We start from the raw sequence: 16407 nt of genomic DNA, 5'->3' as shown, positions 1-16407 counted from the left end.
AAACCAGGGAGTGAAATCTCACGTCTTCTTTTCTTCTTCTTCTTGAAGTGATGATCTTGGATTTAGGCTAATCTCGGAACAAGTAAGTCATCATCCACCAGTCAGCGCATTCCATGCCGAAGGGTTGAGCAATGATTTTGTATTTCATGGATCCATATACCCAAAACTCAAGTTCTGGGGCAAGAGTGTGGAAGCTGAGCCTAGGGGAATTATAACATTGGAGCTTCTCAAGTAAGTAGGTTAGATTTGATTAATGTGGCACCTAGTTTAGTATATTCTTACAAAACATAAGTCTATAAACACTGATTATACTATAAGGAGTACATACTGCATACATTTTAACCATGCTCTCTAAATTAACTTGATATGTCTTACAAGTTCTTAAAACTAAAATATAATTATATGCAGGAATTGGTCACATGGCAAGTTGTATGCTTTTAAGAATACATGTGTGCCTTGAATAAACTAAAAAGAGCAAGATTATAGGCAGACACCTATGCATGTAAGAAGTGTGTATATATTTTCCAGATGTATAATATGGACTGCATTGTGCTTGTTAAACATTTTATTTAAGAATATTTTAATAAATTATTCTCAGTTTTTGGAACTACTTCCAAATAGTAATTACTTAGACATTGTTCACCTAAGAAGTGTAGGGAATACAAACAAGGTGTGCAGTGTTAATGCCTATGCCCTCTAGTACATTATGGGGTTAAATGTCAAATGCCTTTAGCACCAGAAGTGTTTGCACATGTATGTGTGTGTGTATATATAGTATATATGTGTGTGTGAATATATGGAGTGCTGGTCCATTTATTCATTTGTTCATGCAAATAGCTTAAAAATGTGTGTGTATATATGTAATTTGATTAAGAAATGTAATGAGTTGGATAATACTGGGAAAAAAATACCTAAGAATATTTTTAATTTGTTTTCGCACAATAGATTTAATATAGCTATGCAGGAAATTACAGCATACAGATATAAAATAAAATTACATAATTTTGCTATTGGTCCAAATATTATCAGGGGTATTGTTGATCAGATGAGCTTAAAAAAGGCTGTAATTTTTAACATTATTAGCATCCAATGGTTTTGCTTCCTAAGGTAGAAAATGCATTCCCTTCCCATGCCTCAAAACATAGTACATCATGGTTCAGAAGACTTCAAGACAGATACAGTACTTGACACCAAGTGAGCCAGCTTCATTCTGTCGGAAATGTTGAGGCAGCAAAGACTGAGCAAAGAATCAAAATTGGTAAAACAGTGACCTAAACATAAGCTGTGCTGAACCTGGTATATTTATTTATTTATTTAACATTTTTCTATACCGACCTTCATGGTTAAATACCATATCAGGACGGCTTACATCGAACAGGGGTAAAAAATAACTAGGTAAAGGAAGAAACAAAGTTACATTAAACGAGGACCGTGAACTTGGAAGCTTAGGTAGCTGGAAGATAAAAGATAAAGTTAAGTTAAAAGGAGAAATAACAAATTCCGGACTAGAGAGAGTTCGGATTAGAGTTAGTCCACATGTTAGAGTTGGTATCCATGCTGTCCAGGTAATCAGAGGAGTAGATAACATCTAATGTGTATCCCAGGGTTCTGGGAAGGCTAGGCGGAACAGCCACGTTTTGAGTCTCTTCTTAAAAGTTAGCAGGCAAGGTTCCAGCCTGAGTTCAGCAGGGAGGTTGTTCCAGATGGCTGGGCCTGCTGTCGAAAATGCTCAGTCCCTGGATGCAATGAGTCGCGTGGCTTTGGTTGGAGGGGCTTGTAGCGTTCCTTTGGATATTTCTCTCATTGTATATGGAGATGACATGTTGCATTCCTAGTCATTTGAATGGTTTACCCATCTTCATGATATATGCAAGATAAACTGGGAAGTTACCCCAATAGAAATGAAGATATTGATAACATTGGGGAAAAAAGGATTGTACATCATGAATTCGTGCCAGAATAGTAGAGTCCCAAACCATCACTAGAGATGTCCTGCTTCACATCTGGATGAATGTTAGTGTCATTTAACACTTCATGTGGTTATCAGAAGTTTAGCACTAATTTCATCACACCAATCTCTCTGCTGTAAAGGTCAGGGTGGCCCCCTTCAGAGCACCTTTCTTCTCAATATGCAAAGTTGTAACCCAAATGAAAAGTTTTGCCAGAATGTCAGTGTCTTGTCAATCATGGGACTTTTTTGGTAACTTTGTTCTTTTGCAGTTTGCATTATAACATACTGCAAATTTTCCTCATTTTTGCTAAAATAGACTAATGCTTGTATTGGCTAAATATGTACACCTAATCAAAAATACTAATGGCTTGTATTGCATCAGTACTAAGTGCTTGCATTAGCTTATCTAAAAATAGATTTTTGCTTGCATTGGCTGAACGATGTACCTCCACATGGTCTTATGATCCTTCCTCCGTAACCTTGCTAATATTGTAGCATCTGTCAACACTATATCTACTTTGTTAGTGAAATGTTTTTATTCTTGGCTGCCTGCTGTTGAGTGAATTACAGCAGTTTAGATCCAGTGTGTCACCAAATCATTCAGGTTGAGCAGGCAAGGCAGGTTTCCTGGTCTTTTGGGCTTACCTGAGCCAAGCTGGTAACAATCAGTTTATCCATCACTTCCCCCTCCTACCCCTACACTAAGATTGTTCAAATGGCATAGCTGGAATAGTGTCACGACTGAAGAATGGGCAGCATTAAGACATGTAAAGCAGTAGTGGGTCTATATACAGATGTTCTACCAAAGAGTGTCTGAGCTGGAGATTCACCATTGAGATCAGGATGATGAGGGAAAAATCACACTGGGAGTTTGAAAGATTGCACACTGAGTAGTAGGAGGAGGATGGGGCAAATAGATTAATTGCAAGTGAAGCAGCTTCCAGACCACCAGCAAAAGAGCAAGAAAGTGGATACCCCGAATAGAGTGAATATGAGTATTGAGCATACCTGTCGTTGCAGGACTCTTCCCCTAGAAAGATGCTCATCAGGAGTGGTGAGAAACTTGTTCTACTTAATCTAAGACACGAGAATTTTCTGATTGTTCTGAGTTAATTATACGAGTATGTCTAGAAAAGTAATCCTTTAAAGTGTTTACACACAAGGTATAGTGTAATGTGTTTGACAATATCATGCGTTTACAGTTGGGCAGACTGTGTGCGCTAGTTGGTACTTATCTTCTATCATGCTACTGTGTTATACAATAGAAAACTGAAACCAATAGCTATGTGTAATATCAGCAATACAACAGAGGAAAGTAAATATTGTATACAGGAACAGAAACTTCAAATTCCCAGCTAGACATGACAGAAATATTGCCAGACACTACCCCCTTCTCTCCACCACCCCACTGGTTCAAACCAGAAATAGAGTAATACCAAACTAAATGTAAAACCATCCAACAGAGCTTGCAGCACTTCTAGATGCATATATCATATCAAATAAGCACCTTATAGTGGGATAGAGTTCATGAAGGCATAAGTCAAGGGCCTGCAATTTGTGGTCTTTGCAAATAAAACCCACATTTTCATTTGGGTTACAACCTTGCAAATGTACAAATTTCTGAAGTAGTGGACAAACACATTGATGGCCATGGACATAAAGAACAATATTGGGAGCTTGTTACTTTGCACTTTGTTCAAAATGTCAGATTAACAGTATACTAGTACACATTCTGTTCACAGGCTGTTGCTCTGCAGCTTCTTATCCCTTCATTTGACGTCATGCATTGAAGGGCTATCAGTACACAGACATTGATACTGACACTGGCTAAACAGTATGTCGCAGAAGATATTTTACAATCTTCCAACAACTGCAGAGCTGCAAGGCAAAAAGCCATAGTTAAAAGGACCATGCTGCCTCGTGAGGGGCTCTAGTTGGTCATGCTTTGCCACTCAGCTGTGCTATTTTCCCTGAAATGTGTGCTGTAGTAGACCATATGGTCAGACAATTCCAGGATTGCTGAGTTGTGCTGTCTGAAGGACTGGGTCTTCCCAGATAGTTCGTGCTGTCGTCCTGGTCCCCTGGGAGATGCCTGGCATGCCACCGGTGTTTGACCTGGGTGCTGTCACAGGCCATTGCCTGTGTAGGGCCCCATTGTGGTGGGTTCACCACTGTTCTGTATACCTGCGCTCAGGCCCCAACTGCCATCGCTGAATTGCATCATGTGCATCAGTACGTTTGGTGCTCATCCAGTGCCAGGAGCCCATTGGAATGATGCATTGACTTGCCTCCCTGCCCACATTAAGGGGCATTGATTTCCCCTCAAAACACACAGTGAAGATGGCAAAGCCTATCTGGCCCATGCCTGACTCGTTATGGAGGGCTGCCCTGCATTGCTTGATATTGCCCATACTTGTGGGGCATGTGTGCAATGCTCAGTGTACTCTGCATTCTCCACCCCCTGCTGCAATGGCTGTACAATCCCTGTGTCCTTGTAATCCTGTTGCCCCTCCCCCCAAGTGTTGCGTTGTCACTCCCCATGATCGATTCTGCTGTGGGCACTTATACCAGAGCTTCCTTGCCTTCCTTTTTGGTGTGTCCAGCACTCGCGTTGCTCTCTCATATTGCTTCCTCCCTGCACTCTCTTGGTGTATTTGGTGCTGGAATGGAGGCTGTATGATATATTTTCCATGCTATATATGCCAACCAGTGCGGTGGTTGTGACTCTACAACACTGAGTACAAACTCCAATAACGTGTTCATCGCCGCCTTGTTGGCTCTGTCTGCTCTCTAGTGCATGCAGTGGATATTCTGTCCGTGCGTGCATGGCTCCTGCTGCCTCGCGCCCCCCTCTGCTACTCTTGTGAAAATCTGCCAACAAAACACATTGATGGGGACATGTGAACTTATCAGGAAAAGGGGTATCCCAGAGACAAACCCTGGTGTTTAAAGGCCCACCCTCATCATCGGATGGAGACTTCTCAGCCAAGTCATCTGAAGGCAACTTCCCCTTCTGATCTGCCACCTCCCCCTTTCTCTAACGTCACATCGTTGGCCAAACCGTGGCTTCATGGGAGCACTACATGTCATCCTTCTGTGGTAGCTTCAGCATGAGGAGGAGGGGCCCAGCGACCATTCCCAATGTCAAGTGAATGCTGCCGGGCCTGCCCTGTGCCCTCTTATTTCTCCTTGGTTTTGAAATTTGCTTAAGATTTGTAAGCTTTGCAGTTCATTGAAAAGCAGTAATAACTTTTGATAATTTGATTAAAAGTCAAAATTCAATGTGTAACAAAAGTAATTCAAATTACTGAGTAATTATCTGCCAAGGAAACAGAATTTCAGGGCTTGATTCAGAGTCCTAATGTTTTATCTTCCCCCCTTCCTGATTCTTTTCTTCTTGTCCTAACGTTTAACCCATTAATAGATTTCTCAGCCCTAGATAACTTTAAGAGGATACAATTTGAATGAGCACTGCAAGCAAGAAAAACTTTTTTCTTTTTTTTTTCTCTGAAGGGCCAGGCTAGTGACTAACTGAAAATACTCTTTAAAATCACTTTAAAATGTAATTTCTTGCATTTTAAATCAGAATTTTACATATTAAAATTTTAGTGCAAGTATGTTCGTGGTTGATCAGTGAGTCGGTATCATTTGGGGGGAAAAATAATTTGCTACAGTAGTTTGAGGTTAGACATCCTGTCTATAACCTGCTGTTCCTGACACAGTAAAGGGCTTATTTTCCTATTTCTGCACAAAACTGCAAGATTCGCAGGTGAATTTTAAATACAATGGGTGAGTGAAGAAACGCCTACCCTAAACATAGTTGCTTAGAATTCGATTGCCTTAGAGATTAGGTGAAATTGTAAGATGCACTTTTTGTACTGGGTTCCAATGTCGAATGTTTTAGATGTCCAGTAGGAATCAAATTATATAGTTTCTGAAGAATGTTAAAACCTGGCTTTTAAATTGCTGTCAGAAGCCTGCCTAAACTTTGTATGAAACTCATTTAGTGGTTTGGAATACTAGTCTGTCTCTTTGTGTTATGCTCCAGGTATTATTTATGGTTTGGTTTATTTGTGTTCAGTTTTAATTCATTGATTTTTTTTTTTATATTAAATGATTTTGTATTATAATTGTGCTTTTATTTTGTTACAAGTGCTTTTGTAAAACGCTTTGATTATTTTAGAAAAGTATATAGCAAGAGTAATAAACAGTAACCTACCACAAGATTTAATGCGTTTTCTAAACTTTTTTTTTGCAGGCATAATGAAGCCTACACATGGACAAATCCTACCTGCTGTGTCCATAACATCATAGTAGGTAAACTGTGGATTGAGCAGTATGGCAGTGTAGAAATAAGTAATCACAAGTGAGTAATTATTCAGCTTTAATGACTTTTAGCTTGTTAATTATGTGCAAAAAGTAATCTATACTTAAATATTCCTTCTCAGAACTGGAGAAAAGTGTGTGTTGAGTTTTAAGCCATGTGGTCTTTTTGGAAAGGAGCTGCATAAAGTTGAAGGCTACATTCAAGATAAAAGGTAATGATCTAATTGTATTGTTGAGACTATTTGGTTTAAGAGAAAAAAATTGTTTCCCTTGTCCTTTTTGGACCTTTAACAATACATTTGACAAGCAATAGCATTCGCCAGTTAGCAATTGAAAGTGTCATCCCCTAAATACCTAAAAGTAACCATGCTAGCAAGAAGTTAATTTATTGTATTTATTTGCATTTTAACTAAGATGTGACAATCAACTGAACACACATGTGCATATTGGATAAATTGGTGGTATCTCATTGTAATGCCCTTCTGAACAAAAGGTTTGGGAAAGCTGTAAAGAATTCCTTTTAATTCAAGTTATTGCATCTTTAACTCTGCATAATCGGTACAACTCTTTAAATTTCTGTATGGAGAGATCTATAAGCAGCTACATATAAACATTTTTTTAAACATCTTTATAACTTTCAATGTTACAATAAGCAAGCAATCCTGCTTGACAGCAAGTAAGACTTTTACATATAAAAGAAACAATACAACTATCGAGAAGAAGTCAGTCTGTAAATTCCCCAAAAAGGAGGATGAAAGACTAGATATATCACAAAGGAATAAAAATACAAAAGAACTTGCTCTTTAGAGTGTTATATCTAAGTGTTGCCACTAACACTGAGGCTGTGGAATTGATGAGGATAATTTAATAGGTTTACTATCCAGAAAAGCCTTTAGCTGCTTAGGTTCAAAAAGTATACATATTACCCGATAATGTAATAGCACATTTTGCTGGATATCTCAGGGAAAAAGGCTCCCCAAGATTAAGCAAAGCATCCCAATATTAGAGGAATGCCTTACTCCTGACCTGAGTCTGTTTACACACATTCGGAAATATCCCTACCTTGTCCCATAAAAAGAATTTTTATTAGCAGAAAGATCATTATTAAACTTTTATCGGCTTCAGAAGTGCAAGATACCTATAGTGTAGCACAATTGAATTGTTTCAGAAGACTGTTCCAGAAAATTACCTGCATTTAAAATATCAGGTATGTCCAATACTGGGGAAATTACATCATTTCCTGCATCAGACTTTTTCTTAAAGGGAAAATATAAGACTTTTGACAGAGGGAAGAGTTATCAGCTTTACATAAACCTTTTCATATATTTTAGAAACAACTCATAAGATTCAAGCCTCCTGTGAATCAGCATGCTATCTTTGACGGAAATCAGTTTAAATTCTTGAAACTGAGAATTATAAAGTTTGAGAATGAATAATTTCTCCATAGTCAATGGAAGTGGTTAGAACCACTGCCAACTGATCTTTAACTTCCATAGAAGAAGAAAAAGTCCTTCAGCATGAGGAGGAGGGGCCCAGCGACCATTCCCAATGTCAAGTGAATGCTGCCGGGCTTGCCCTGTGCCCTCTTATTTCTCCTTGGTTTTGAAATTTGCTTAAGATTTGTAAGCTTTGCAGTTCATTGAAAAGCAGTAATAACTTTTAATGATTTGATTAAGTCAAAATTCAAATATTTTCTAATACTATATGTGAAGGTTTTCCTGCTTAAACTTCCTGAGCTGCAGTTGGCTGACTAGTATAACCAAGTCTCTCAGAAAACATAGTGGAAGCTCTGACTCCAAACAGGCTGATACAGTACAGTGCGCGCCGGCTAACAGTGCGCTCCGATGGAGCGCACTGTTAGCCGGCATTTGGACACGCGTTTTGGACGCGCTAGCTTTACCCCTTATTCAGTAAGGGGTAATAGCGTGTCCAAAACGCGCATCCAACCCCCCCAAACCTAATAGCGCCCGCAACATGCGAATGCATGTTGATGGCCCTATTAGGTATTCTCGCGCGATTCAGAAAGCAAAATGTGCAGCCAAGCAGCACAATTTGCTTTCAGAAATTAGTGCCTACCCAAAGGTAGGCACTAATTTCTCCAGGCACCAGGAAAGTGCACAGAAAAGCAATAAACCTTTTGGCGCTATTAAGTCGGAGGTCCCGAAAGTTTTAAAAAAAGTAAAAAAATATAAAAATTTAAAATGGGCCCGCGGCTGGCGGGTCGAAAACCGGATACTCAATTTTGCCGGCATCCGGTTTCCGAACCTGTGGCTGTCAGCAGGCTCGAACAGACGCCGGCAAAATTGAGCGTCGGCTGTCAAACCTGCTGACAGCTGCCGCGTCCGTCAAAAAAAGAGGCGCTAGGGACGCGGTAGTGTCCCTAGCGCCTTTTTACCGCCAGGCCTAATTTTAATAAATTAAAATACTGAATCGCGTGCACAGGAGAGTGGGCGTTTGCCCGCTCTCCCGCGTTTTTACTGTATCTGCCCGAAAGAAGGATCCAAACCTATATTGCTGTTTGGAGTTTCCAGCTCAAGCAGATCAGATGCCTTCTCTCTAATGGTATCTGCAGCAAGTGTATCCAATCGTTGCTGCTACATCATCCCAACTAATTATGGAATGGTAGGCTGAGAAGAATGAGCTGAAGCTAAAAAGAAATGAAGAAATTTCCTCTTTACCACTTCAAAAGAGAGGAAACTGCAACTCCAGAATCAACAAAAAACCCCAAAACTTTCCCTAAGGGATGCACCTATAGTGTCTCCTTATGATAGTGACCTCTGGTCCTCCCTCTGAAGTCAGCTGCAGGACCCCGAGGCTGTCCAGCAATGTTCCAGGGCAACAGAGGACAAGATGGTGAATCCTACAAACCTCCACATATAAACATTTTTACTAAAACAGTTCGTTCCTTCTAGTACTGACTTTTATGCACTTTTGAGTATATAGGTCAGGGGTGACCAACTCCAGTCGTCAAAACACACAGACCTGATTTACAGGATATGTAGAGTCAATATGCATGAAATAAATTTTGCAGGCATTGCCTCAGTTGTATGCAAATGTATGACAGCATTTCTATGTTATAATAGATAATCTGCCACCTGGATGGTGTGATTCAATATAGCATACAAGATGAAGGTTCATTCTAAGGCGAGAGTACTAAACTTCAGGAAAATTAACTTTCTCAAACTAAAGAAGTACCTCAAGAAGTCAGCTAGATAAAATCTAGGGGGAAGTAGGGGTAGTGGGCAAAACTAAAGTAGATATAAGGGCAACTAATTTTTTGTTCAGAAAGTAAAGGGGAGAGGAACAAGTGGCCATTACTTTCTCAGCTACTTTAGAAAAACATAAGGCAGTTCATAAACTACAAGAGATTGGAGAAAGAGGAAGACTGGCAACAATATCTGGAAAAATTGAGAAGCTGGGAAAGTAGTCAGAAATACAAAAATTCAAATAGAAGAATAAATATGGTAAAATGGGGGGAACACTTTTTTTTTTGTTTTAAGATATCTTAGTGGTAGAAGGAAGAGCAAAAGTGACATTGTTGGACTCAAAGGTGAAGGAAAGGAATATGTAGAGGCTGAGGAAAATGCAAAATTACTTAAATATTTCTGTTCAGTGTTCACTGTGGAAGGGCCTTGAGCAGGACCACATAAAATGAACTACAAGATTGGAAGTGAGGTAAACCTCAATGGATCTTCGGATCAGGTTGTTCGTGAGGAGTTAATTAAACTTAAAGTAGATGAGGCAATGGGGCTGGATGGGAAACATCTGAGGGTATTAAGGGAACTTAGATGTCCTGGCAGCTCTGCTGGCTGACCTTTTCAGTGCTTCTTTAGAGTCTGAAGTAGACCCACAGGATGGAAAAGGGCAGATGTGAGTCCCATGCATCTGATCAATATTTTTGATTGGGTGACCAAAGTTGGATCAAAGGAGAATATTAGACATACTGTATTTGGATTTCAGCAAGGTCTTTGACACAGTTCCCCACAGAAGACTTTTTTATAAATTAAGTGCCCTTAGCATGGAACCTAGAATGACTGACTGACTGGATTAGAAACTGTCTGAGGAAGACGACAGTGGGTAGTGGTAAATGGAGTTTTTTCTGAGGAGGCAGATGTTAGCGGTGTGCCTCAGGGATTGGTCTCTGGAACTGTTCTTTTCATCTTATTCATGAGAGACTTAGTGGAAGGATTTTCGGGAAAGGTTTCTCCTTTTGCCGATGTTACCAAATTCTGCAATAGGGTGGACTGCTAGGAAAGTGTGGAAACAGAACAAATCTAGAGAAGCTCGAGGAATGGTCTAAGGTCTGGTAGCTAAGATTTATTTCTAAAAAATGCAGAGTAATGCATTTAGGGTACAAAAATCCAAGGGAGAGGTACAGTATTGGAGATTGAAATTCTTCTAAGCACAAAGAGCAGTATCTTGGGATGATTGTATCTGATCTTAAAATGGTCAAACAGGTGGATAAAGCGACAGCAAAAGCCAGAAAAAACGCTTGGTTGCACAGGGAGAGGGAATGGTAAGCAGAAAAAAGGTGGTATTGTCCTTGTATAGGTCCTTGGTGAGACCTCACTTAGAATACTGTATACAATTCTGGAGATTGTACCTTCAAAAGAATATAAACAAAATGGAGTCTGCCCAGAGAGTGGCTACTATAATCGTCAGTGGTCTTCATTCTAAAGCATATGGGGATATTATTTATTTATTTATTTATTTATAACTTTTATATACCGGAGTTCAACTAACAAAGTTAATTATCACTTCGGTTTACATTACAACCAGCAAAAATAACAGAGACAAAGTCTTGTTTTACAATAAACAGGGTAGAAGTAACCTGGATAACTCAGTGAACAGGGTAGAAATAATCTGGAAAAGAACATATTTTGAACAATATAATAAGGGAGGAGCAATTGTTGAGAATCGGGTCTGTATAACTAGTGCGGGAAAACAGGGAAGATAAATAGGGGAGCACTATGAAGGTCTAAAGTTGGATATTGTCCTTAAGGTGCGGATAAAGCCAAGGCTGAAGTGAGTGGTTATGGGAAGGGATAGGTATAGGGGATAAGGGAGATATGATAAGCATTCAGATATCTCAAAGGTTTCCATGTACAGGGGATGAGCCTCTTTCAATGGAAAGGAGGCTCTAGAATGAGGGGTCATACGATGAGGTTGAAAGTGGGTAGATTTAGGAAATATGGTGGAACATCCTCCCAGTGGAGTGGTGGAGACAAAAACAGTATCTGAATTTAAGAAAGCATGGGATAAATACATGGGATTTCTAAGGAAGTGATGGGAATTATAATAAATTAATTGGACAGATAGGAAGACTGGCAGAAAAAGATCATATGGCCCATCATTTGCTTCTGTATCCTGAAAACTAGACTTATTTGTGACTGGAGTTGGACATTCCTGATACTGATGCTTGCTAGTGTATGCATCTCTACCATGATATGAGTTTTGTGACTGCTCCTTGTCTGATTCAGTGGAACCAGCTACAAAATATAAGCTATGTCATCTTTGCTTATGAGATCATCACTCCGAGTTACTTAAGGTGCACCTACTTTTCGTGTTTGTTCATAAGTCAGTTCAATTACACCCTAAGAGGATAACTTTGAAACAAATGTGCGCAGCAGCATATATGCGTGTATACAGCCGCACATAGTTCTACCATAGTATTTTAAAACTTGTGCATATGACATGCAAGTTTTATAAAATACACGTAACTTTACCTCTCGACATGTGCATATGTAGGCTTACATGCGAATACATGCAATGCATTGAAATTGTGTATTTTCTACCTAATTAAAAGGTGCGTACCAAGGAAATTACCAGTTTTATAAATTACTCCACCAGTTCTCCCACTCATTTTCCAGGTCAAGACACCCCCCCCTCCCCCCGGTTCTTTATCATGAACTCCCCCTCAGTTTACCCAGACCTCTTACCTGGCCAATAATTCACAATAAACACATTTATTCTCACAGGACAAGCAGGATGGTAGTCAGACATGGGTGACATCAGGATGGAGTCCAATCATGGAACAGTTTTTAAAAATTTCTAGAACTTTGACTGGCACCTACTGGGCATGCCCAGCATGGCACCAACTCTACATCCAGTAGGGGTCCCCTTTCAGTCTCTTTTTTTTTTTTTTTTTCCACGCAGCAGTAGCCATGCGGGTTAAGGAGCTCTCTAGAGATTCCTGACAGGAATTTTCCTCACGGAACTTCAAAAAATTCAAAAGCTTTGTACCCCATCGGGGTCCCCTTATCGTTTCCATAGTCTGCGGTCGTAAGGTAAGGCTTTACCCTCATTTGCAGTCTATTCCCGTCGAGTTTTCTCTGCTGTGCCTACTGGCCATCGATCACACCACGGCTAAATTTTTGTTGAAGCCATGGCGTCAGGTTTTCATCAGTGCCCTGATTGTTCTCGGACAATGTCCATCACTGACCCGCATATGGTTTGTGGTTTGTGTTTGGGGTCCGACCATGACATCCTAACTTGTGCCAAATGTGCCTAAATGACATCGAAGGGCTGTAAGACCCGCGCAGAGAAGATGGAGTTCCTTTTTCAGGCAAAGCCACTGACTCCATCGAGTGCTTAGTTGTCAGAGCCGGTGCCATCGACCTTCGAGACTAGTGGCAACAGAGGAAAAATGTTCAGGAGGCTGGTGCCCTAGTGATGCATGAAAGCATCCAAAACCGCCCCCGTTCGCCCTGATCAGGGAGTAAAATCGATCCACTTTGTTTGGGGAAGCAAACAGATATGTCTGGAGCTCCCCACAGCAGATGATGTGATTTGCCACCTGTATCAGGGACCATTCATCGGTTAAAGAATCCGCCAGGATGTTTTCTGTCCCTGGCAGGTACAAGGCTTGGAGGAGAATGCCCTGCAAGAGAGCCCAGGACCAGATCTGTACCACTTCTTGGCAGAGGAGGAATGAGCCCCCCCCCCTGCTGGTTTAGGTACCACATTGCCACTTGTCTGTTTGGACCAGAACTACCTTGTTGGTCAAGTGATCCCGAAATGCCCATAGGGCATACCGGATCACCCGGAGCTCCAGGAAATTGATCTGGAGGCGTTGCTCCTAGAAGGAACATTGGTCCTAGGTGCTCCGGTCTGCAATACGGGCCCGTCATGCGCATGTGCAGTCGAGCAAAAGGCGTGATATGCACAGTCATCACCATATGCCCCAAAAGATGAGGGTCTGGTGTGCTGAAATGTGATGGCAGTGAGATTGCACCCGCCAGGGCAATGCGGCTCAGTGCTCGGTCCCAGGGCAAAAGACTTTCTGGACCGTATCGAATCTGGCCCTGATGAAGTCACTGTGGTGATGGAAGAAGCTTTGATTTCATGTAGTGGACTAGAAATCCCAGGCCCTCCAGGGCTCACATGATGGAGTACAGAGAATGCAAAGCTCCCTGCGTGGAGTCTCTTGATGAGCCAATCATTGAGGAAGGGGAAGACATGTACTCATTGTCTCCTGAAGATGTGGGGTGCCGATGCAAGGCCAAAAGGCAGCACTCTGTACTGATAGCTACCGGGAAGCGGAGATACTTCCGATGGCAGGGAGAAATGGCAATCTGGGCATAACGTGTCTTTGAGATCGAAGGAGCAAAGTCAATCCCCAGTCCTGAGGAGGGGGGATTAGAGTTCCTAATGAGACCATCTTGAATTTTTCTCTGTCAAGACATCAGTTCAATGCCCTGAGATCTAGGATGGGGCAAAGGCCACCATTTGTTTTGGGACTCAGGAAATACCTGGAGTAGAACCCATCACCCTGCTGACTTGGTGGCAGTGGTTCGACTGCTCGAGCCATTAAGAGGGTGGAGAAATCTAGCCAAAGTATTTGCTGGTTTGCTGTGAATCTCCACAAGGGGGACAGGGAGATTGTGGAGGAGTTTGGAAATTCAATCTGTACCCCCACCAAATAAATAGGACCTACTGGTCTGAGGTGACTGAAAGCCACCGGTCGGCAAAGAGTTGTAGGCGGCCCCCCACTGTAGGGTCGTTCTTCAGGGGTACTGATTTCTGGCTTAAACTCCCTTGCCACCAGTAAAAACCCCGTGGCAGGGTTTTGCTGCGGGGCCGGGTGCAGTCGAGGGGTGCATTTCTGCCTCGCTCTTGGCCTAGCCAGTGCCCGCTAGAGGTCTCGCTCGGCCTATTAAAAAAAAAAAAAATAGCATATTGAGGATTGCTGGGATGGCTTTTTGCCCGACAACTGAGAGTCCGAAGTGCTGGCAGACAACTGCTGAAAGGTTTCATGGTAGTCCTTCAGCTACACTACTGCTTCTTTGTCAAGAGATTCTCTCCAGTACAGGGTAGGTCCTTCAGATGGTCCTGTACCTCAGGTTGGAGGTCCGAGGCACAGAGTTGGGCAATGAATCGAGCCCCAATACCAGCTGCTGCCACTCTTGCTGAGCAGACTTTGTGTTTCACATTCCAGGCCTTGTTAAATCATCTTCTGGAAATATTTGAGTGTTGTGGGAAGTGTTCCTCCAGATCCTGGTCTTGTTTCCCAACGTTTCTGGATTATTGGCTCATATAGAAGTGACAGGCGATCCTGGCTGCCAATATGGAGCCCTGGAAGACCCTCCTTCCCAGAGTATCCAGGGCCCTGTGTTCACGACCTGGAGGAGCTGAAGTACGAGTGCGCAACCTCTCCAATTTTTTTTTAAGGCTGATTCCACCACTACCAACTGGTGCGGAAGTTGGCGGCATTCAAATCCTGTGGTAGGTTGGTCCAGATAGACAGCATCAGTCTTTTGGTTCACTGGTGGGATGGAGATGGGGTGCTCCCAAAGCCGGACGACTAACTCCTTAAACATGTTGTACATTGGCACAGCAACCACCCTCTTTAGGAGTATCTACAAATTGTAGGACTTTCATCTTGTGCCTGGAATCCTGCTCCATCAAGAGCTGAAAAGGCACTGATTCTACCATGGCGCTCTCAAACCCAGCAAAGGTTAAATCCTCAGGTATGTGCTTACACCTCTCCTCAGGGGGAGAGGGCTCAGAAGGCAAGTCCTCATAGTTCTCCTTTGAGGAGAGGGACGCCTCTCCCTCCCAAGGATCAAAGGGGGCATCTTCCTCACTCTATGTGCCTGGAGACACTTGAGGCTGAGCCCCCAATGAGGTTTTATGCCGAGACCCTGACTGTCGGTGGTACCAAGGGCACCGGTGGAGCCAGAGGGTGCACCAGCATTGGGAGCACCTATGCTATGAACAGCAGACATACTTTTGCCTGTGGGAAAGGAGCAGAGCTAGGCAGGTGGAAGAAAAGTACATGCATAGATTTAAATTTGAAATTATGCTCATTTTCACGCATGTACGATATATCTGCTTCAAAGCAGATGAAATGTATGCAGAAGTAAAAGTACTGACTTCCCCTGCCAGTTCATTTTCAAAAGGAAACTCCATGGGCAGTTTCCCTTTGAAGATTAGATTGCAGGTCTGCAGGTACTGGTGCTGATTTTCTGCCAGCTCATACCAAATTGCCAACTTGGAACATTTTTTAACTTTCTTCCTTTTCCCCATTGCAGCTGTATTGGAAGGTGGAATGGCCTCAACCTTTAATTATGAGGGCAATTTTTAAGTAGCTCTGGGAATTACCCTCCCTACTTATTCAGTTTATATCAGTTTATACATTATGAATGATCCTGGCGTGCATGTCCTTTCTCTTGTTGTGGAATGCAAAAATTAGAGAAGTGTGGGCATCTGTGAAACTTTTTGAAGCTGAAAAGGGGTCCATGTTACCTGAAAGATTGGGAACTCTATGGTAGGTTATTTTAAACAGTGGTGCTAGACATATGAGGTGTTTGGTTCCTACATTTGCCCAGTAGAGTTCTGAATCCTAATTCATGCATGTACTTATACAAGATCTCTGCTTTAATATATAGGTATCCTGGCTGGATCTACGGAACTTAGTCTCCATGTTAATTTCCAGCGAGCCAGACTCTGTATGCACTGCAACAATGGAAAAATTGCATCACATTCCTCATAAATCAAACACAAAAATAAAAAAAATAAAACTGCAATCATAATAGTAAATGATACTGTTCAGTTTTTTTGGTATAATATTTTTTATTGACAATTTGGTATGTATGTTCAATAATTTATATTCCACTTATTACCACATA

At 41.6% G+C, this 16407-nt stretch overlaps 1 protein-coding gene across 5 annotated transcripts in view; it reads left to right on the top strand.

The window, feature by feature from the left end:
- Positions 1 to 16407, top strand: part of OSBPL1A (oxysterol binding protein like 1A) — a 546359-nt gene that overhangs the window by 491296 nt on the left and 38656 nt on the right. For all 5 annotated transcript variants that reach the window (XM_029591150.1, XM_029591146.1, XM_029591149.1 and 2 more), the window contains 3 exons: positions 49 to 231; positions 6210 to 6317; positions 6400 to 6489. In XM_029591150.1, the coding sequence (XP_029447010.1) occupies positions 49 to 231; positions 6210 to 6317; positions 6400 to 6489 (381 nt within the window). The remainder of the gene's footprint in view (positions 1 to 48; positions 232 to 6209; positions 6318 to 6399; positions 6490 to 16407) is intronic.

This window comes from Rhinatrema bivittatum, chromosome 2 (genome assembly GCF_901001135.1).
Source record: "Rhinatrema bivittatum chromosome 2, aRhiBiv1.1, whole genome shotgun sequence".
Taxonomy (NCBI): domain Eukaryota; kingdom Metazoa; phylum Chordata; class Amphibia; order Gymnophiona; family Rhinatrematidae; genus Rhinatrema; species Rhinatrema bivittatum.
The sequence above is the reverse complement of the archived record's forward strand: the minus strand, read 5'-3'. Positions and strand labels throughout refer to the sequence as shown.